The sequence below is a fragment of the Bacillus rossius genome, chromosome 16, assembly GCF_032445375.1.
Source record: "Bacillus rossius redtenbacheri isolate Brsri chromosome 16, Brsri_v3, whole genome shotgun sequence".
Taxonomy (NCBI): domain Eukaryota; kingdom Metazoa; phylum Arthropoda; class Insecta; order Phasmatodea; family Bacillidae; genus Bacillus; species Bacillus rossius.
The window spans coordinates 29,560,130-29,575,958 of record NC_086343.1 but is presented as its reverse complement, the minus strand read 5'-3'; the positions used below and the strand labels follow the sequence as shown (position 1 = coordinate 29,575,958).

The 15,829-nt window shown below is 43.3% G+C and overlaps 1 protein-coding gene across 7 annotated transcripts in view; it reads right to left on the bottom strand.

Annotated features, from left to right (window-relative positions):
• LOC134540419 (uncharacterized) overlaps nt 1-4,174 on the bottom strand; it is a 49,554-nt gene extending 45,380 nt beyond the window's left edge. For 2 of the 7 annotated variants that reach the window (XM_063383148.1, XM_063383146.1), the window contains exon 1: nt 3,628-4,027. Coding sequence is in view for 2 of the 7 variants with exons in the window: in XM_063383157.1 (XP_063239227.1) it covers nt 1,601-1,658 (58 nt within the window). In the remaining 5 variants the exon portion in view is untranslated. The other 5 variants (XM_063383159.1, XM_063383149.1, XM_063383150.1 and 2 more) reach the window with 5 other exon arrangements.
• Between the last annotated feature and the right edge of the window lie 11,655 nt (nt 4,175-15,829).

Sequence of the window (15,829 nt, the reverse complement as noted above, 5' to 3'; positions counted from 1 at the left end):
ATTGTATGAATGTAATTTTTCAAACTGAACTAATCCTGTATGACTAGCTTTTTCCTAATTAATAAGTTCTTTTGAGAGTGTAAAGCCAAAACATTGTTATAGTACACATTTATAGCAATCCTGTTTACACATTCTATTTGAATTTATGAAATTAAATTTCATTGTTGTTAAGAAATATTGATTAACAGTAAATGTGCTTATTTGGTGGAAATAAATATGATTTGATCTGATTTGATTCGAGTACACATTTCTTTTTCTTTTTTTAATAAAAAAAATCTGCAAACGATTCTCAAAAAAAAAAATGTGCCAAGAACCTAACTTAAGAATTTTACACTTATACTTTAAAGTTTTTAACACAATAACAATTATTTCCAATTAATCCATTTGATAATAAAAATATGTTTTACTAAATTTACATTTTTTTAAGTTACTGAACCCTCCCCCCTCTTCACTTTTAATCCAAGAGGGGGCGCCATTTTCAAGTCTAGTCAGGGGCACCAGTCACCTTAGCTACGCCACTGTTTATCAGCCCCCAGATCTGATGAAGGAAATGGGGTGGAAGAGCCTAAAGGCAGAAGACAGGTGGAGAGGCAAGGCTCTTAGAATCTTCCCGACTCTACCTGTTACAGTCGCCTCTTGTGAGCGAAGCTTCAGCAAATGTTGGGTGGGACGAGAGCAAGGGGATAACTGAGGAAAACCTAGAAGTATAAGGGAGAACAAGCAAGATTGTTAGGAGAGGAGCATGGAAAAGGGGGGGGGGGGGGGGGGGGGGGAGATTGATGGTAGTGAAAACGAGAAGATAGTGGAATGTATTGGACGAGTTTGGTTCAGTAGTTACGAGAAACGTGAGGGAGAAGTAGAGTGAAATGCTTAGAATGTACTGGGCCTGTGCCCAAATGCAGCAGCCTTCCTTAATTGAAGTGATGCTTGCTGTTTTAATTTAGATCGAACGGTCTTGAAGATAAATAATATTGTGATATAACAATTAATTAGGATCATAAGTTGAATACAAAAATCTCCACAAGATCCGACAACTTGTTTGTATTTTTTTTATGTGCAAGATATTTCTAGGGGTAAATCTGTATTGTACGGATTAGCGCCAAAAAAAATCGTACAAATATGAAATAACTTTCATTATATGCTCTTTTACGTCCTCTTTTCAAAACCGCCTGCGGAGATTAAAAATTCCAATTACTTTTGGAGATATCGCCGTTCTTATTTTGCAATACAAGCCCTATGTAATCATTCAACAGACGCCATTTTATATTTTGCCGTGTGTGCGTGAATGCCTAAATAACAGAAATTTTCCATTAGGTAAGGTTAGTTACATGATAAATACTTCAAAATAAACGGAAATTAAAAATAATATCAATTAATTTTACTTGTATAGTTTTAAGTATTTATAATGTAACTGACCTGACCTAACAAAATGGGACAAAGGTAGATTAGGTCAGGTCAGCTACAGTATAAATACTTTGAAACTGAACGGACATTAAAAATAATAAAAATTAATTTTAATGGTTGTTTAGTTTTAAAGTATTTATAATGTAGCTGACCTGACCTAACAAACCGGGAAAAAGGATGAACAGTAGGAACTCACGTAATTTTCTTTTTACGTGATGTAGTCGTTCAACTACGTTGCGAAAAAAAAAAATCATACTTGTAAACAAGCAACAATGGTGAACGCGGGAAGCCTACGATTCACTCATCTTTCTAGACATACCCGAATACTCACGTTGGCAAGCCTTCTTTCAACAGACGAGAGGCAAACGCCCGATCGTGCATCTTCGGTTTTTTTAATTTTTTATTTAAATAAATATGCAACTCATGAAAACTAATGGTCAATTAGGTTATGTTAGCTACATTATAAATACTTCAAAACATTGTGGATGGTTGATTTGGTTAGGATAGCTACATTAAAAATACGGTAAATCTGTATTGTACGGATTAGCGCCAAAAAAAATCGTACAAATATGAAATAACTTTCATTATATGCTCTTTTACGTCCTATTTTCAAAACTGCCTGCGGAGATTAAAAATTCCAATTACTTTTGGAGATATCGCCGTTCTTATTTTGCAATACAAGCCCTATGTAATCATTCAACAGACGCCATTTTATATTTTGCCGTGTGTGCGTGAATGCCTAAATAACAGAATTTTTCCATTATGTAAGGTTAGTTACATGATAAATACTTCAAAATAAACGGAAATTAATAATAATATCAATTAATTTTACTTGTATAGTTTTAAGTATTTATAATGTAACTGACCTGACCTAACAAAACGGGACAAAGGTAGATTAGGTCAGGTCAGCTACAGTATAAATACTTTGAAACTGAACGGTCATTAAAAATAATAAAAATTAATTTTAATGGTTGTTTAGTTATAAAGTATTTATAATGTAGCTGACCTGACCTAACAAACCGGGAAAAAGGATGAACAGTAGGAACTCACGTAATTTTCTTTTTACGTGATGTAGTCGTTCAACTACGTCGCGAAAAAAAAAAAAAAAATCATTCTTGTAAACAAGCAACAATGGTGAAACGCGGGAAGCCTACGATTCACTCATCCTTCTGGACATACCCGAATACTCACGTTGGCAAGCCTTTCAACAGACGAGAGGCAAACGCCCGATCGTGCATCTTCGGTTTTTTTTTTTTTTTTTTGTTTATTGTAAATAAATATGCAACTCATGAAAACTAATGGTCAATTAGGTTGTTAGCTACATTATAAATACTTCAAAACATTGTGGATGGTTGATTTGGTTAGGATAGCTACATTAAAAATACTGTGAAATCATGTAAACGGTTTCCTAGTGCTGGATAGCTACATATTAAAATGTTATTTGCTAAGCAACCATAAAATGATTTTACAGTTTTTTTAATGTAGCTATACTTACCTAATATAACCAACCATATACAATGTTTTAAAGTATTTTTAATTACTTCTTGCTAATTTTAAGAAAAGAAGGCTTGCCAACGTGAGTATTCGGGTATGTCCAGAAAGATGTGTGAATCGTAGGCTTCCCTCTCAACGCCGCAGCAGTGCACAAAAGGAAATTAAAAAATTCAATATCTCCTAAAGTATTTGGAATTTCTGATCTCCGCCGGGTTTAATGAAAAGAGGAAGTTAAAGAGCACAGAATAAAGGTATTTTTGGATTTTTAAATTTTTTTTAAAAAAAAATCGCCAAAAAATGAATATTAAAAAATTCGATATCTCCAAAAGTAATTGGAATTTTTTATCTCCGCAGGCGGTTCTGAAAAGAGGACGTAAGATAGCATATAATGAAAGTTATTTCATATTTGTACGATTTTTTTTGGTGCTAATCCGTACAATACAGATTTACCTTTCTAGGTACTAAATTAAAACAGCAAGCAACATAACCACACAATCAATTATAGAGGATCATGCCATCAGGATCAAATGATAAACTTGGTTAAGTACTAAGGAAATATTACCAATTTCACAACAAAGCTAACCAAACCGTTAAAATAATAAATTTTTGGTAATCCATTGAAATATCACCAGTACTTTTTACATAATAATTAAATGAAATTACAAGAATAAAAAAAATTTATATTCAGATTATTTATCCTACCGACAAAACACTCTCGTAACAAATTACCTAAAAAGAAATTTTTTAAAGCAGTTATTTTATAGATTTATCACCAACTAAATTTTAACTTAGGATCTCAATTTCTAGTTCCATCTGTTTACTCAATTAGATCAAGCGTTCGTGCATTACACAAAATCACAAATAAAATGTTTGGGGTGAGCATCTTGTCTATGATATAACAGTGAAAAATAATTCATCGCTTTTATTTATGTAAAACAGCTACACTAAATTTATAACAATGCGTAAACACGCATAGATAGTGTTTATATTATTTTTGAATGAGTAAAATACTGATATTAATTGTAAACATGTCGGTTCCTTTAAAATATTTACGAGACAGTCACAAACATCAACAAAACTAATAAATAGTCATCGTAATCAGAAAGATGAAAACAAAAATAACCATAATGTTTATACCGTATTTTAACGATTTATAGGTACTGAGAAGTAATTGGTGTAAAACAATTATATTTTACACTAATACTCACGAAACATTTTTATGCCACAAGCTGCTTTCGTACAAACTCAATTGGGTACTATTTCGGAAACAAACGTTGTATTCAGCATAGACTCACAAATGAAAATGCACACAATGAATGCACCTTCCAGTTTTTTTCGTTCGTTTTCCGGTGGAATTGTAATTTTTCAACAAAAATGGAAATCAGTAGTTTACCTTCAAAAGATAAAAATTAAAAATTTCACTATTTTTTCTACTTCATGTTTATGACTCACACCAACCGCTTCAGCAGGACAATATTTCAATAAAAAAAATATTTATTGCATTCAATTGAAACTACAAAGTTTTAGTAACGTGTATAGGATTCTAGGATTCTTCCATTCAAAACACGACATTTCAGCTACATTGATGGTCAGTAAAATATCACAATGGTTCTACAGTGTTACAGAAAAATGTCCGAAACTTTTTTGTTATATGGGCCAAGACTCTAGGCACACTAGACAAGTAAAAAGCCTGTTCATTGTGGATGTTGATATCATCTACAACATTAATTGAATGAACTTGAGCTAAGTATTGCTACGAAGACCAAAGAAGCATAAATTTTTAGGATGTATTCTAGAATTACTACAGGATTACTACAAATTTCGCTATTTCAATATAGTATTTTGACATATTCGAAGTATATTATGAGATTCTGTGAATTAAATTGAAGAAACTTTCTCACCACCACATTATGTGTTTTCGATCGACCTCTTCAATGACAATGACAATGCCTAAGATGACAGATAGGTAACCACACCCTGTCAGAGTAGTACATCAACAAACCATCGCTCTGAGCATCACAACTAGGCAACCATTGTTCAAACTATGGCCAAAGCATTATTTGAAGGAACCAAGAGACCAAGATGCGAATATTGAGGCGATAATAGCCAGTAGACACTTCAGGCACCTAGAGTTGTTTATGTGAACCAATTCAGGGATCGTGGTCGTTTCCTCCTCTTACCTACAGGTCTATCTCACACTCTCTATTGATCCTAGCCCACTTTTGCATCATACACACCTTATCTTAACAATACGAGTTGACCTTATGCGTCCATACAACCCCAAGAGCACCAGGATCCAACCCAGCCTGCACGAGCTACAATAGTCTAACAGCTACCCACCCGTGATGGCATAGCGAACAAAAGTTGTACATAATATACCTATCTAACAACTTTGTTTTTTTTTATGACACTTTAAAATCGGTCCTGTGGTCCTAGCTCATCATAAATTTCCGGTTACGTGTATGATAAAATTTATCCTTACTTTTAACAAACTTAATTTAAAATGATATGATTATCTTTTACATTTATTTACAAATAATAATATTCAGCTTCAGTTATGTGGTAACCCCAAAATTATTAATGGGTCAGATCCTAATTTTCTTGAGCAAAAATTTAAAATTAAAATCATAAAGAGTAATTCAGATGTACAAATTGGATCCAAATATATGTTTGAATTATCAAAATTGTTTCACAACTAAGTTTCCCAAATTAATACATTGACATCATCCCGGGCTACGCCCTTCTGAGCCCGATGTGCTACCACCTCCCCCTTTGCTCGCTGGAGGCCCCCTCTTTCCACCACCACTCTCTGTGACCATGGCATTTCAAACCGCCCGCCAAAGTGTATATGTGTTGACGTCGTCTGGCCGACGACCACCCCAGAGCCCGACCTGCACCCGCCAGTATACGCTCCCGCTAACGGAACACACCCCTGGCCATGGCCCACCCGAGTCAGGCGAGCCGAACAGCAATTAAAGGCAAAACCGCGGAAACCTGAGTAGACAAGAGAAGAACCGTACCCATTCCTCCTGAAACATTAAATGAGGATTTTAGCGACAATAAAATCTCTTCCAGAGACACCCGTTTGGAGTCTAGCGTAATGAGGTCACGCCTGGCGCGAGAGAGGCCGAGCCTCCCTCGGACGCCATGCCAGTTCGGCAGTTCAGCGCAGCTCATGGACCGGGGCGGACCTACGTCCCACGGAGAGGCAACATCCTTTGTCTACATTGAAAGTAACGTCCGGTAAATATAGTCACTAATTAACAAAACCCCCTTTATTACTTAACCTCTCCGTGAGTACCCGGTCCCTTTTTTCGGTCCAGGACCTAATCCGGCCGCATCAACTTAAGGACACCCCGCACCACACTTGGTCAACGGGGCTGCTCTTCAGCATACGGCACGGGCCGTCTCCCGCAACGTACAGAACTTTATTTAAGGTCACGCGCACGGCGCTGACCACAAACCCGCAAGGGGAACTTGGACAAACTTAATTGCGGTGCGTGTTTCACCACAGTGGGCACAACACCCGCGCCGAGACATTTGCATACAGGATTGGCCGTCTCCAATCGCCCGCCCCCTTAATTCAGTGTATTTGTGTATCCCGTATTTTGTACTGCTAACTGACGTTACCCGAGTAACGAGTGCCACGTAACTTGTGCGCGCCCCCTTAATCCAGTGTATTTTTGTATCCCGTGTTTTGTATTGCTAACTTACGTTACCCGAGTAACGAGTGCCACGTAACTTGTGCGCACCCCCTTAATTCAGTGTATTTTTGTATCCCGTATTTTGTATTGCTAACTTACGTTACCCGAGTAACGAGTGCCACGTAACCTGTACGCGCCCCCTTAATTCAGCGTATTTTGTGTCCCGCCTTTGTGTTACGAAATTACGTTACCTGCGTACCCAGTGAGACGTCTGAGACATAACAGCATCCGAGGCCACGTAACGCGGAACACAAACAATACGGCGCCACGGAATAACAAGTAACAACCCCCCGGGGACCTCTGTAGAGTGTTGTATTGTGTACGACTCGCTCCTCTGAATAAAAGGTACGACACCACCACCTCAACTCCACGTCTCTTATTTAAAATCATCTCACGCAACACCGCCGCCGGCCCTAGTGGGCCACGCAGGGGCACATACATCCACGACCCCAAATTCACGACTAGAAACGAGCTAGTCTGGCGCCCACCCGGACAACACAGATCAAGAACCGCCTTTTCCCACTAGGAGCCACACCGGGACTCGAGCCCGAGACCCCGGACGACGGCAGTGTGTGTGCGTGTGTTGGCCCGCGCCCACCGGTGTGTCGTCAGTCTTTGTTTTCTTATCGATGCCAGCCTAATTAATTGTAATTTGCTTATTTCTTCACTAAAGTGTTTTACGTTCTAGCAGACGGAGTAATTGCTTCAAGACAGGCTTTTCTTTAAATTGTAACATAAATAATATTCCATGGCCCGAACGATGCCGAGCGAGGACGAACATTCCCAAGGCAGACTATATTTAATATTGAATTAGTTTGCCGTCGTCCGGGGTCTCGGGCTCGAGTCCCGGTGTGGCTCCTAGTGGGAAAAGGCGGTTCTTGATCTGTGTTGTCCGGGTGGGCGCCAGACTAGCTCGTTTCTAGTCGTGAATTTGGGGTCGTGGATGTATGTGCCCCTGCGTGGCCCACTAGGGCCGGCGGCGGTGTTGCGTGAGATGATTTTAAATAAGAGACGTGGAGTTGAGGTGGTGGTGTCGTACCTTTTATTCAGAGGAGCGAGTCGTACACGATACAACACTCTACAGAGGTCCCCGGGGGTTTTTTACTTGTTATTCCGTGGCGCCTTATTGTTTGTGTTCCGCGTTACGTGGCCTCGGATGCTGTTATGTCTCAGACGTCTCACTGGGTACGTAGGTAACGTAATTTCGTAACACAAAGGCGGGGCACAAAATACACTGAATTAAGGGGGCGCGTACAGGTTACGTGGCACTCGTTACTCGGGTAACGTAAGTTAGCAATACAAAATACGGGATACAAAAATACACTGAATTAAGGTGGTGCGCACAAGTTACGTGGCACTCGTTACTCGGGTAACGTAAGTTAGCAGTACAAAATATGGGATACAAAAATACACTGAATTAAGGGGCGGGCGATTGGAGACGGCCAATCCCGTATGCAAATGTCTCGGCGCGGGTGTTGTGCCCACTGTGGTGAAACACGCACCGCAATTAAGTTTGTCCAAGTTCCCTTGCGGGTTTGTGGTCAGCGCCGTGCGCGTGACCTTAAACAAAGTTCCGTACGTTGCGGGAGACGGCCCGTGCCGTATGCTGAAGAGCAGCCCCGTTGACCAAGTGTGGTGCGGGGTGTCCTTAAGTTGATGCGGCCGGATTAGGTCCGGGAACGAAAAAAGGGACCGGGTACTCACGGAGAGGTTAAATAATAAAAGGGGTTTGGTTAATTAATGGCTATAGTTACCGGACGTTACTTTCAATGTAGACAAAGGATGTTGCCTCTCCGTGGGACGTAGGTCCGCCCCGGTCCATGAGCTGCGCTGAACTGCCGAACTGGCATGGCGTCCGAGGGAGGCTCGGCCTCTCTCGCGCCAGGCGTGACCTCATTACGCTAGACTCCAAACGGGTGTCTCTGGAAGAGATTTTATTGTCGCTAAAATCCTCATTTAATGTTTCAGGAGGAATGGGTACGGTTCTTCTCTTGTCTACTCAGGTTTCCGCGGTTTTGCCTTTAATTGCTGTTCGGCTCGCCTGACTCGGGTGGGCCATGGCCAGGGGTGTGTTCCGTTAGCGGGAGCGTATACTGGCGGGTGCAGGTCGGGCTCTGGGGTGGTCGTCGGCCAGACGACGTCAAGTTTAAACAAATTAGTTATATATTGTTATTTTTTGCAGACAGTAGGCTAATTTAATTAAGGGTTTAAGTGTGTTTATTCTTTTTCCAGGTAGCAGGCTTCATTTAAATATATGTATCGGCCGTTGGCCAGATGTGATTTGTGGGCCCGCCTCGAGGGCATAATGGGAGGAGCCAGTCTGTCGCTGCGGCTGCCCGAGGTAATAATAGGGGAGCCCATGAGGCTTAGTGAGGATTTGCTCGAGCGTCGTGGGAACCTCTTATATTTTATAGAACAGATGATAGGAAGAATCAAAGTTTATATAATGTTTTCTCTTTTAGAGGTCTACAGGTTTACGAAAATGTAAAAAAAAAATCACATAGAAATATATTGATAGCTTAGATGCTCTTATGTGTCTCTGTTATCAAAAATACATTAATCTGCTGGCTTGTGTGGTGGAGTGGCCTTCCGGAAGGGTAGAAAATTGTTGGAGGGGGGGGGGATTATTCGAGCACGTATGATATTCAGAGGGGATGTTGAGTAAACCCTAAAAATGCTACCCATTCAAAAGACTGACGATTCGGAAGTGACGCAAATTCGTAGCAAATTTTTGAAAATTAAAAAAAAAATACAATCACCATATTGAAATACTTGAGCTAGTCAGAATTTTATACAGATGGTTCAACTTGATGTCCCAGTCGTGATAGCCGAAAAGCTACAATCATAAAGGAGATGCTAATAAATTGTTTTAAAATTTTTAACACTTTTTAATTCAGATTGATTGAACTTTTCGTAGTCCCGGATATCACCCCCGTGAAGCTGGTTGCGTAGTATTCTCAGGGAGAGCTCAGGCCTTGTGGCGGGGGAAATTAACACTATCCGAGCTACAATGATGTTTTGACAGTTTGACCACAAGTATTTATTGAGGCCTTCGCGTAATCTAGGTACATGGGCAATCAGCAGCACAACACCCCTCCCTCCGCGGAGTGAGGCTCGGCTGCACTTGTTTGGTGTTGAGCAGGCGCTAAGTGCGGACTGCACCCCCTGGTTCCGTATTCGATTGATGAACTGTCTCTGCCCCTTTCCTATGATAGCGAGAAACCAATTAAGTTGGAATGCCGTCGCCAGCGACGCAAAGTCCGTCCCGTTGCACACACGTGTCCGCCGATGCGCGCAATGTCCTGCCTCAAAAAACCAAGAAAATTACTTATTTACAATTAAATTAGTTACAATGGCGACCGATAGCGTAACGCTCGTGAACGTGAAAGTCCCGATCGTCTGGATCCAATCTCACCAGTCGTGGCTCACGTCTCACTGCCGCACTCATCTCGCCGTGCGACTGCCTTGCTCAGCAGCCAGATGACTACTGGTACTGCTCCCTCCTGCCGCGTTTTTGCCTCACCGCCTGTCATCCCCCCTCCTTCGCGACACATGCAGCGCTCGGAGTGATTCCGGGTGTTGGCCTCGGCTTCGTCGCCCGGTTACAGCAATTAACATTATACTTTATAAAAACATATAATTATAATGACAATAGTTCATGAAAAAATATAATATATACAAATAATAATAATGACACGTTATTAAATATAAAGTATGTTTCACATAACACATATTCACTGCACGGGGCAGGGGAGAATTAGGGGTTGGCGCAGCATAATGGACTTTATGAGCAGAGGAGACGCTTGGGTCGACGTCAAACTTAAAACACATGTTTTTTTTGCCTAAAAAAAGGAGATAGTGTAAAAGTTGTTTACACGCCATACATTATTACTTATAACATATTATTAACCTGGTATGTCGGCAACCTACTAGGTTGTGTTAGCTGTAGATGATTTGGATGTCCTTTCATAAGTAGTTAATATATTGATGTAGCATTGACAGTAAAGTACCATTTAGATAATGCAGCATTCAAGTTCACTTTGTTGCAAATAAGCACCTGTTTTCACATGCATTTTGAATAACCACTTCCTGAAGTTTGTCGAGAGTAATGATTCATATTCTTCATGTGGATGTTTACAAGGGGTGGGGGGTGGGAGTGTATACATCCGTATAAAGCAGCTACACTGCCGGCAGTGTCATCGATAGCTCCCAGGCAGTGAGTTGTTGAGGTGGTCGGTGGCCAGTGTCTGACGCAACCCTCCTCGCCTTCCCTTAGCACCAATCATTGGTCTCCTTCGTTACGAGCTTGTCCCGCAGTCATGCAAAACAAAATACAGAGACAGGCCTTAGAGTAAGTGATGTGCTGACAACCAGCACAGCATTGTCTGGATGAATGACAAGTGTCCGTGATACCCTTGCGACAGGGTGTGCCAGAGAGAGATATCGTTAGAAGAACAACATCCTTGTTACTTAAACGTGTATTTTAAAAAGGGGTTAAAATTTAGAGAAAAGCCAGCATCAAATGTTACAAAATTGCTCTTTGAGTTTGAATTTTTTCTGTTCCACAAAATATTGAATTTTTTTTACAAAGAGTAATTTTTTAACAAATATGTACATAACATTCATTTCTAACTATAAGTGTATTCTTTATATATTGGAAAATGGTAAAATTTTTTTGGATAAGGACTGATATCTTGTAGGAATATTACTAGTTTTACATTTATGTGTAATGAATCCTTGCTTCATGTTATGTGTTATTTTTTATTATAGAGTCAGTTGCTTGTTAACATGAAGTGGACTGATCGTCTCTTTAGTACTTTGAACGCCGCGCCCACTCGTTCTTGGCTTCCCCTTTCCCCTTTCCCTCCCTCCTTTTTCCATCTGTCTGCTGTGACATCTTTCCCCCTCTCTTGCGTTTGCCTTGCGATGGTGGCGTCGCCACGCGGTTTGTGCTGTGTTCAGCTCTTAGTGCTGTCGCGGGGTCGTTCGCCAGCTACCTTCCTCGGATGCAGTCGTAACTGCTGCTTCTCGTGATGTCTCTTCGTTACCGGTAATGTACTTGACTTGATTGTGCTGTCCGCGTGGTGGCTGCGGATTATAAGTTAAAGATAAATGGTGCCTTCTCATGTAATTCATTTCCTTAGTATGGATTATTTGGCTACCACTATCTAAATTTAAGCTGTATTTTGTTCTTGGCTTGAGGAACACCGTGCACTCCGGATCGCCCCTATTTGATTGGGCCTTGGGGCCGTCATGGTAAGTTGACCATGCTTCTAATTTCTTGCTGTTTCTGTCCGGCCTTCCGCCATTTCCCCGCCTGCCATGGAGATTCCGCTCACGGTCGTGGACGGTTTCGTCAGACCTGAGTTGCTTGTTTTTATTTTAATTTAGTCCGGGATCTCAGTGGGCTGAGTGGCGTTGTTTAACCGTGCTGCAGCGGTCCGAGGGGGTAGCACGACCCGTGCGTGGATTGTTTCATTGAACTGTCTTAATTATATGTTTTTGGGTTTCACATCCGCCTATTGTATTTTGTGGCTATATTCATGCCATTTGAGGACTTTAATTGCTTGTCCCGTTCTTAATTGATATTTATTTGATGTTATAAATTGATAACAGAGATAAACTTATAATTACATTTGCCTGTACCCTATGTTAATAGATTGCACGATTATAGGAAATTCATATGTATGTTAGTGAAGAAAGGGAACATTATGTGGGTTCCCCGACTGTTACTCTTGCTGTGTGGTTGCATCAGAAACAATATAAAGTCATTTTCGCTATTTCTGTTTTGCTGACTGCCTTTGGGACACCTGCCCGCACACACCCGTCCTCTTGCATCCTCCCCTACCAGAAGGGGACCAATTCGTCCGCATGTTGTGTTTTGGGGCGGCTCTCAATTAGGGCGCTGCTACAACATTCTGCGCTACTCTGCTGTGCAGAGGACTTTCGTGCTGTGTTTGTTTGTCCAGAGGCATGGCTGCTCCGGAGACCAGATGGATCTACCGCTTGCGGAAGGCGGACCTCGTCGCGTACATGGAGGACGAGTTGCCTGTCTCCGCTGAGGAGATGTCATGCAGCTCCGTGCATGTCTGGTGCAATGTGTTCGAGACGAGTGCTCCAGGTCTGGGGCTTAGCAGCTGCGGCAGAGTCCCGGTTCCGGTGACATTAGTCAGCCTGAGGGCTCATTCTTTAATCACAAACGTTTTTCTTCTTCGCTGAAATCCCTCCCGCTCCTGGACAATAATGTGCCCAGGTTGGTGCTGGAGTTCGTCATGGCCACTGAACGGCTGGGCCGGCTCCAACTAGTGAGCCCTTCTGCATTTTTGAAGGCACTTCTGAGCAAGTGCGTCGGCTCGCACGTGTCGCTCCTGTCGGATGCCATAGGGCAGGGCCTGGATTTCCAGGCGTACAAGCAGCTTCTAGTGCGCTATGTGTGCCCCCCACGTGTTTTGGAGGACTGAAACGCGACTTAGTTTTTCAATTCCAGCGACCGGAGGAGCTGGTAGTGGAATATTTCAATGAGGTAGCTGCCTATGCCAAGGTGTTGGGCATAAACCTCCCAGAGGGCGAACTTGTGTAAGTCATTTTGGGAAATTTGAGCCCCGAGGTACTTCAAAATTGCAGTATGTTGGCCCCGCCTTCCTCTCTCGCGGAGTTGCTTGAGTGGGGCGGTGAGGTGCAAGGGTGCCTGATCGCGCTGGCGAAATATCAGGCCGAGTTTTCAGCCGCTAGTATGAGGCTAGGGCGTGACATGTTTACAGAGGCGCTTTCGTCTGCCCGCCCGAGTGTGCCGCACTGTGTGAGTAATGCTCGGAGTGACATTATGGCCGCTAACCCCGGCCGCCCCCCTCCGGTGACTTTGGCGGCTCCCGCCCCTCCCCTCGCGGCCTTGGCATTGAGTGACACTAGGGAACAATTGGACGTGTTGGCAATGTCACCCGCCCCGCGCTGTCGGCAGGACGCGGAGCGCTCGCGGGGCCGTTTTCAGCCTCGTGTAACATTTCCTGCTTCCGCCCCGCCTGCCGGCATGAATTAAGTTCAAGGTTGCGCGCCCTCCCCTCTCGCCAGTGGGAGTGGCAGGTGTTCCAATTGTGTCGCCTTTGGACACGTGGCTGACAATTGCCCACATCCCCGTGTGGCTCTCGACCAGCGAAAAAGGCTTTTGCTGTAGGAGGCCGTGACATTTCCGTGCTCAGTGTCCGGGACCTACCTCGATTGCAGGAAATTTGATCTATATACCGATAACCAGGCGCTGAGTTGGTTGTATAACCATCCACACCAGCTCGGCAAGCTTGGGAGGTGGATTCTTCGGTTGTCTCGCTTCTGCTTCGAGATACACCACGTTAAGGGAGTGGACAACGTGGTGGCAGACGCGTTGTCACGTATGTTCTCACCTGATGAGTTCGTGGTGAAAAACTTGGAGAGTCCCGAGCGAGTCGAGTTCTTAGGCATCTGCAAGCTATTCCCCGAGTCGAACTTGAGTCTTCAGTCCTACCAGCAGGACGACGAATTTTGCAAAGAGGTTCGTAGGGACCTTAGGAACAACGTGTCTGTCCCTTTTGCTGAGGAGCATGGAACCTTGTATTTTTTAAGGAGCTCGGGAAGAGCACGCAAGGCGGTTGTTCCCCTTAAACTTAGGCCCATGGTGCTGTCATACTTTCATGGGTCCTTGATCGGAGGCCACCTGAGGATTGACAAAACGTTTCGCAAAATCTCCGCTCATCTGTACTGGCTGGAATTGCGCAACGACATACGTCAACACGTTCGTGCTTGCCACGACTGCCAGATTTCGAAGCCCCCTCAGTCTTCCAAAGTCGGCTTATATTGTGCGGATCCTCCAGTCGCGCCGTGGCATACGGTCCATTTGGAAATTTTTGGGCCTCTTACGCGGTCACGTCGGGGCAATGTTTGTTTGTTAGTTCTGATAGACATATTTTCTAAATTTGTTTTGCTTTTCCCCCTGAAGAACATGAATGCCTTGTCCATTGTTAGAGTCCTACGTGACCAGGTTTGGAAAATTTTTGGCGCGCCCTCCATCCTTGTGTCCGACAATGCACGCTACTTCCAGAGCACCTTGATCCGTGACATGTGCTTTGAGTGGGCTGTGAAGCCTGTGTACAGCTCTGCGTACTGTCCTCAAGGCAATCAATCCGAACGCGTTAATAAGGTCATAAAGGGGATTATTACTTCTTTCTACCGAGATGACCAAACGTTGTGGGACTCGGACCTTGAGTTCATAAATCTGGGCCTGAATACAGCCGTGCATTCGGCATCTGGCTTCCCGCCCTCGGTTCCTTTCCTGGGAAGGGAGCTGTCCCATCCGCTCCTTAATCAATGGGGATTGCCCCCACTGGATTCTTCTCTCTCGCCATCGGAGTTGGACCACGTGTGTAATGACGTTAGTTGCAACCTAGCTAGGGCGCAGAAGGCAGTGGCCACGGCTTACAACCGTGGGCGTAAGGCACACTCTTTTGTTGTTGGGGACCTGGTGCTGTGCCGCTCACACGTGCTGCCTTCGCTAGCGGCGCAGTTGAATGTGAAGCTACTCCCCCCTTTTGCGGGTCCTTTCCGGGTCACTCGGATGTTGGGCAGTAATACTGCACTTCTTCAAGAGGTCTCCTCTAGGAGGAAGCTCAGAAAGGTTCATGTCAGCCAGCTTAAGCACTATGTTGCCCCCTAGTTTTTTTTGTGTTTGGTCCTTAGTGGCGGTGTGTGTGCGTGCGGGAGTGGAGCCTTTTTCTTTTAGATCCACGCGCATATATTATTTTATTTGCCTTTTGTTTGTTTTCTTGTTCACTGTGTCGTCTGTTGTTGGCCAACATGTTTCTAGTCATTGTGAGCACGCTCGTGTGTACCTGTTCTGTTTGCCTAGTGTACCTGTTAGTTGAAGGGGTTACCCCCACCTTTTGTTTAGCAGACGCGGACCTGGCGAAGTCGGCGTTCTGGGGTCTGTTTATCTTACAGCAATGTGATCACTGTTATATATTTGTATATATTTATATGTATATTTATTTTGATATTATTATATTTATTGCTATGTGCTAGTTTTTGGTGCATTGTTTGGTCGTGCGGCACCATCATCTCTTCTTCCCTTTCCCTACCCTGGTGCCGTGCGCGCAACCCACCGCTTCGTTCGGCGCTTCCTCCGAGGGATTGCTACGCGTCTGCAGGGCATCTCCGATCGTCTCATCCGTCGTCGAGCACCCTCCTCCCCCCCACACCCTTGT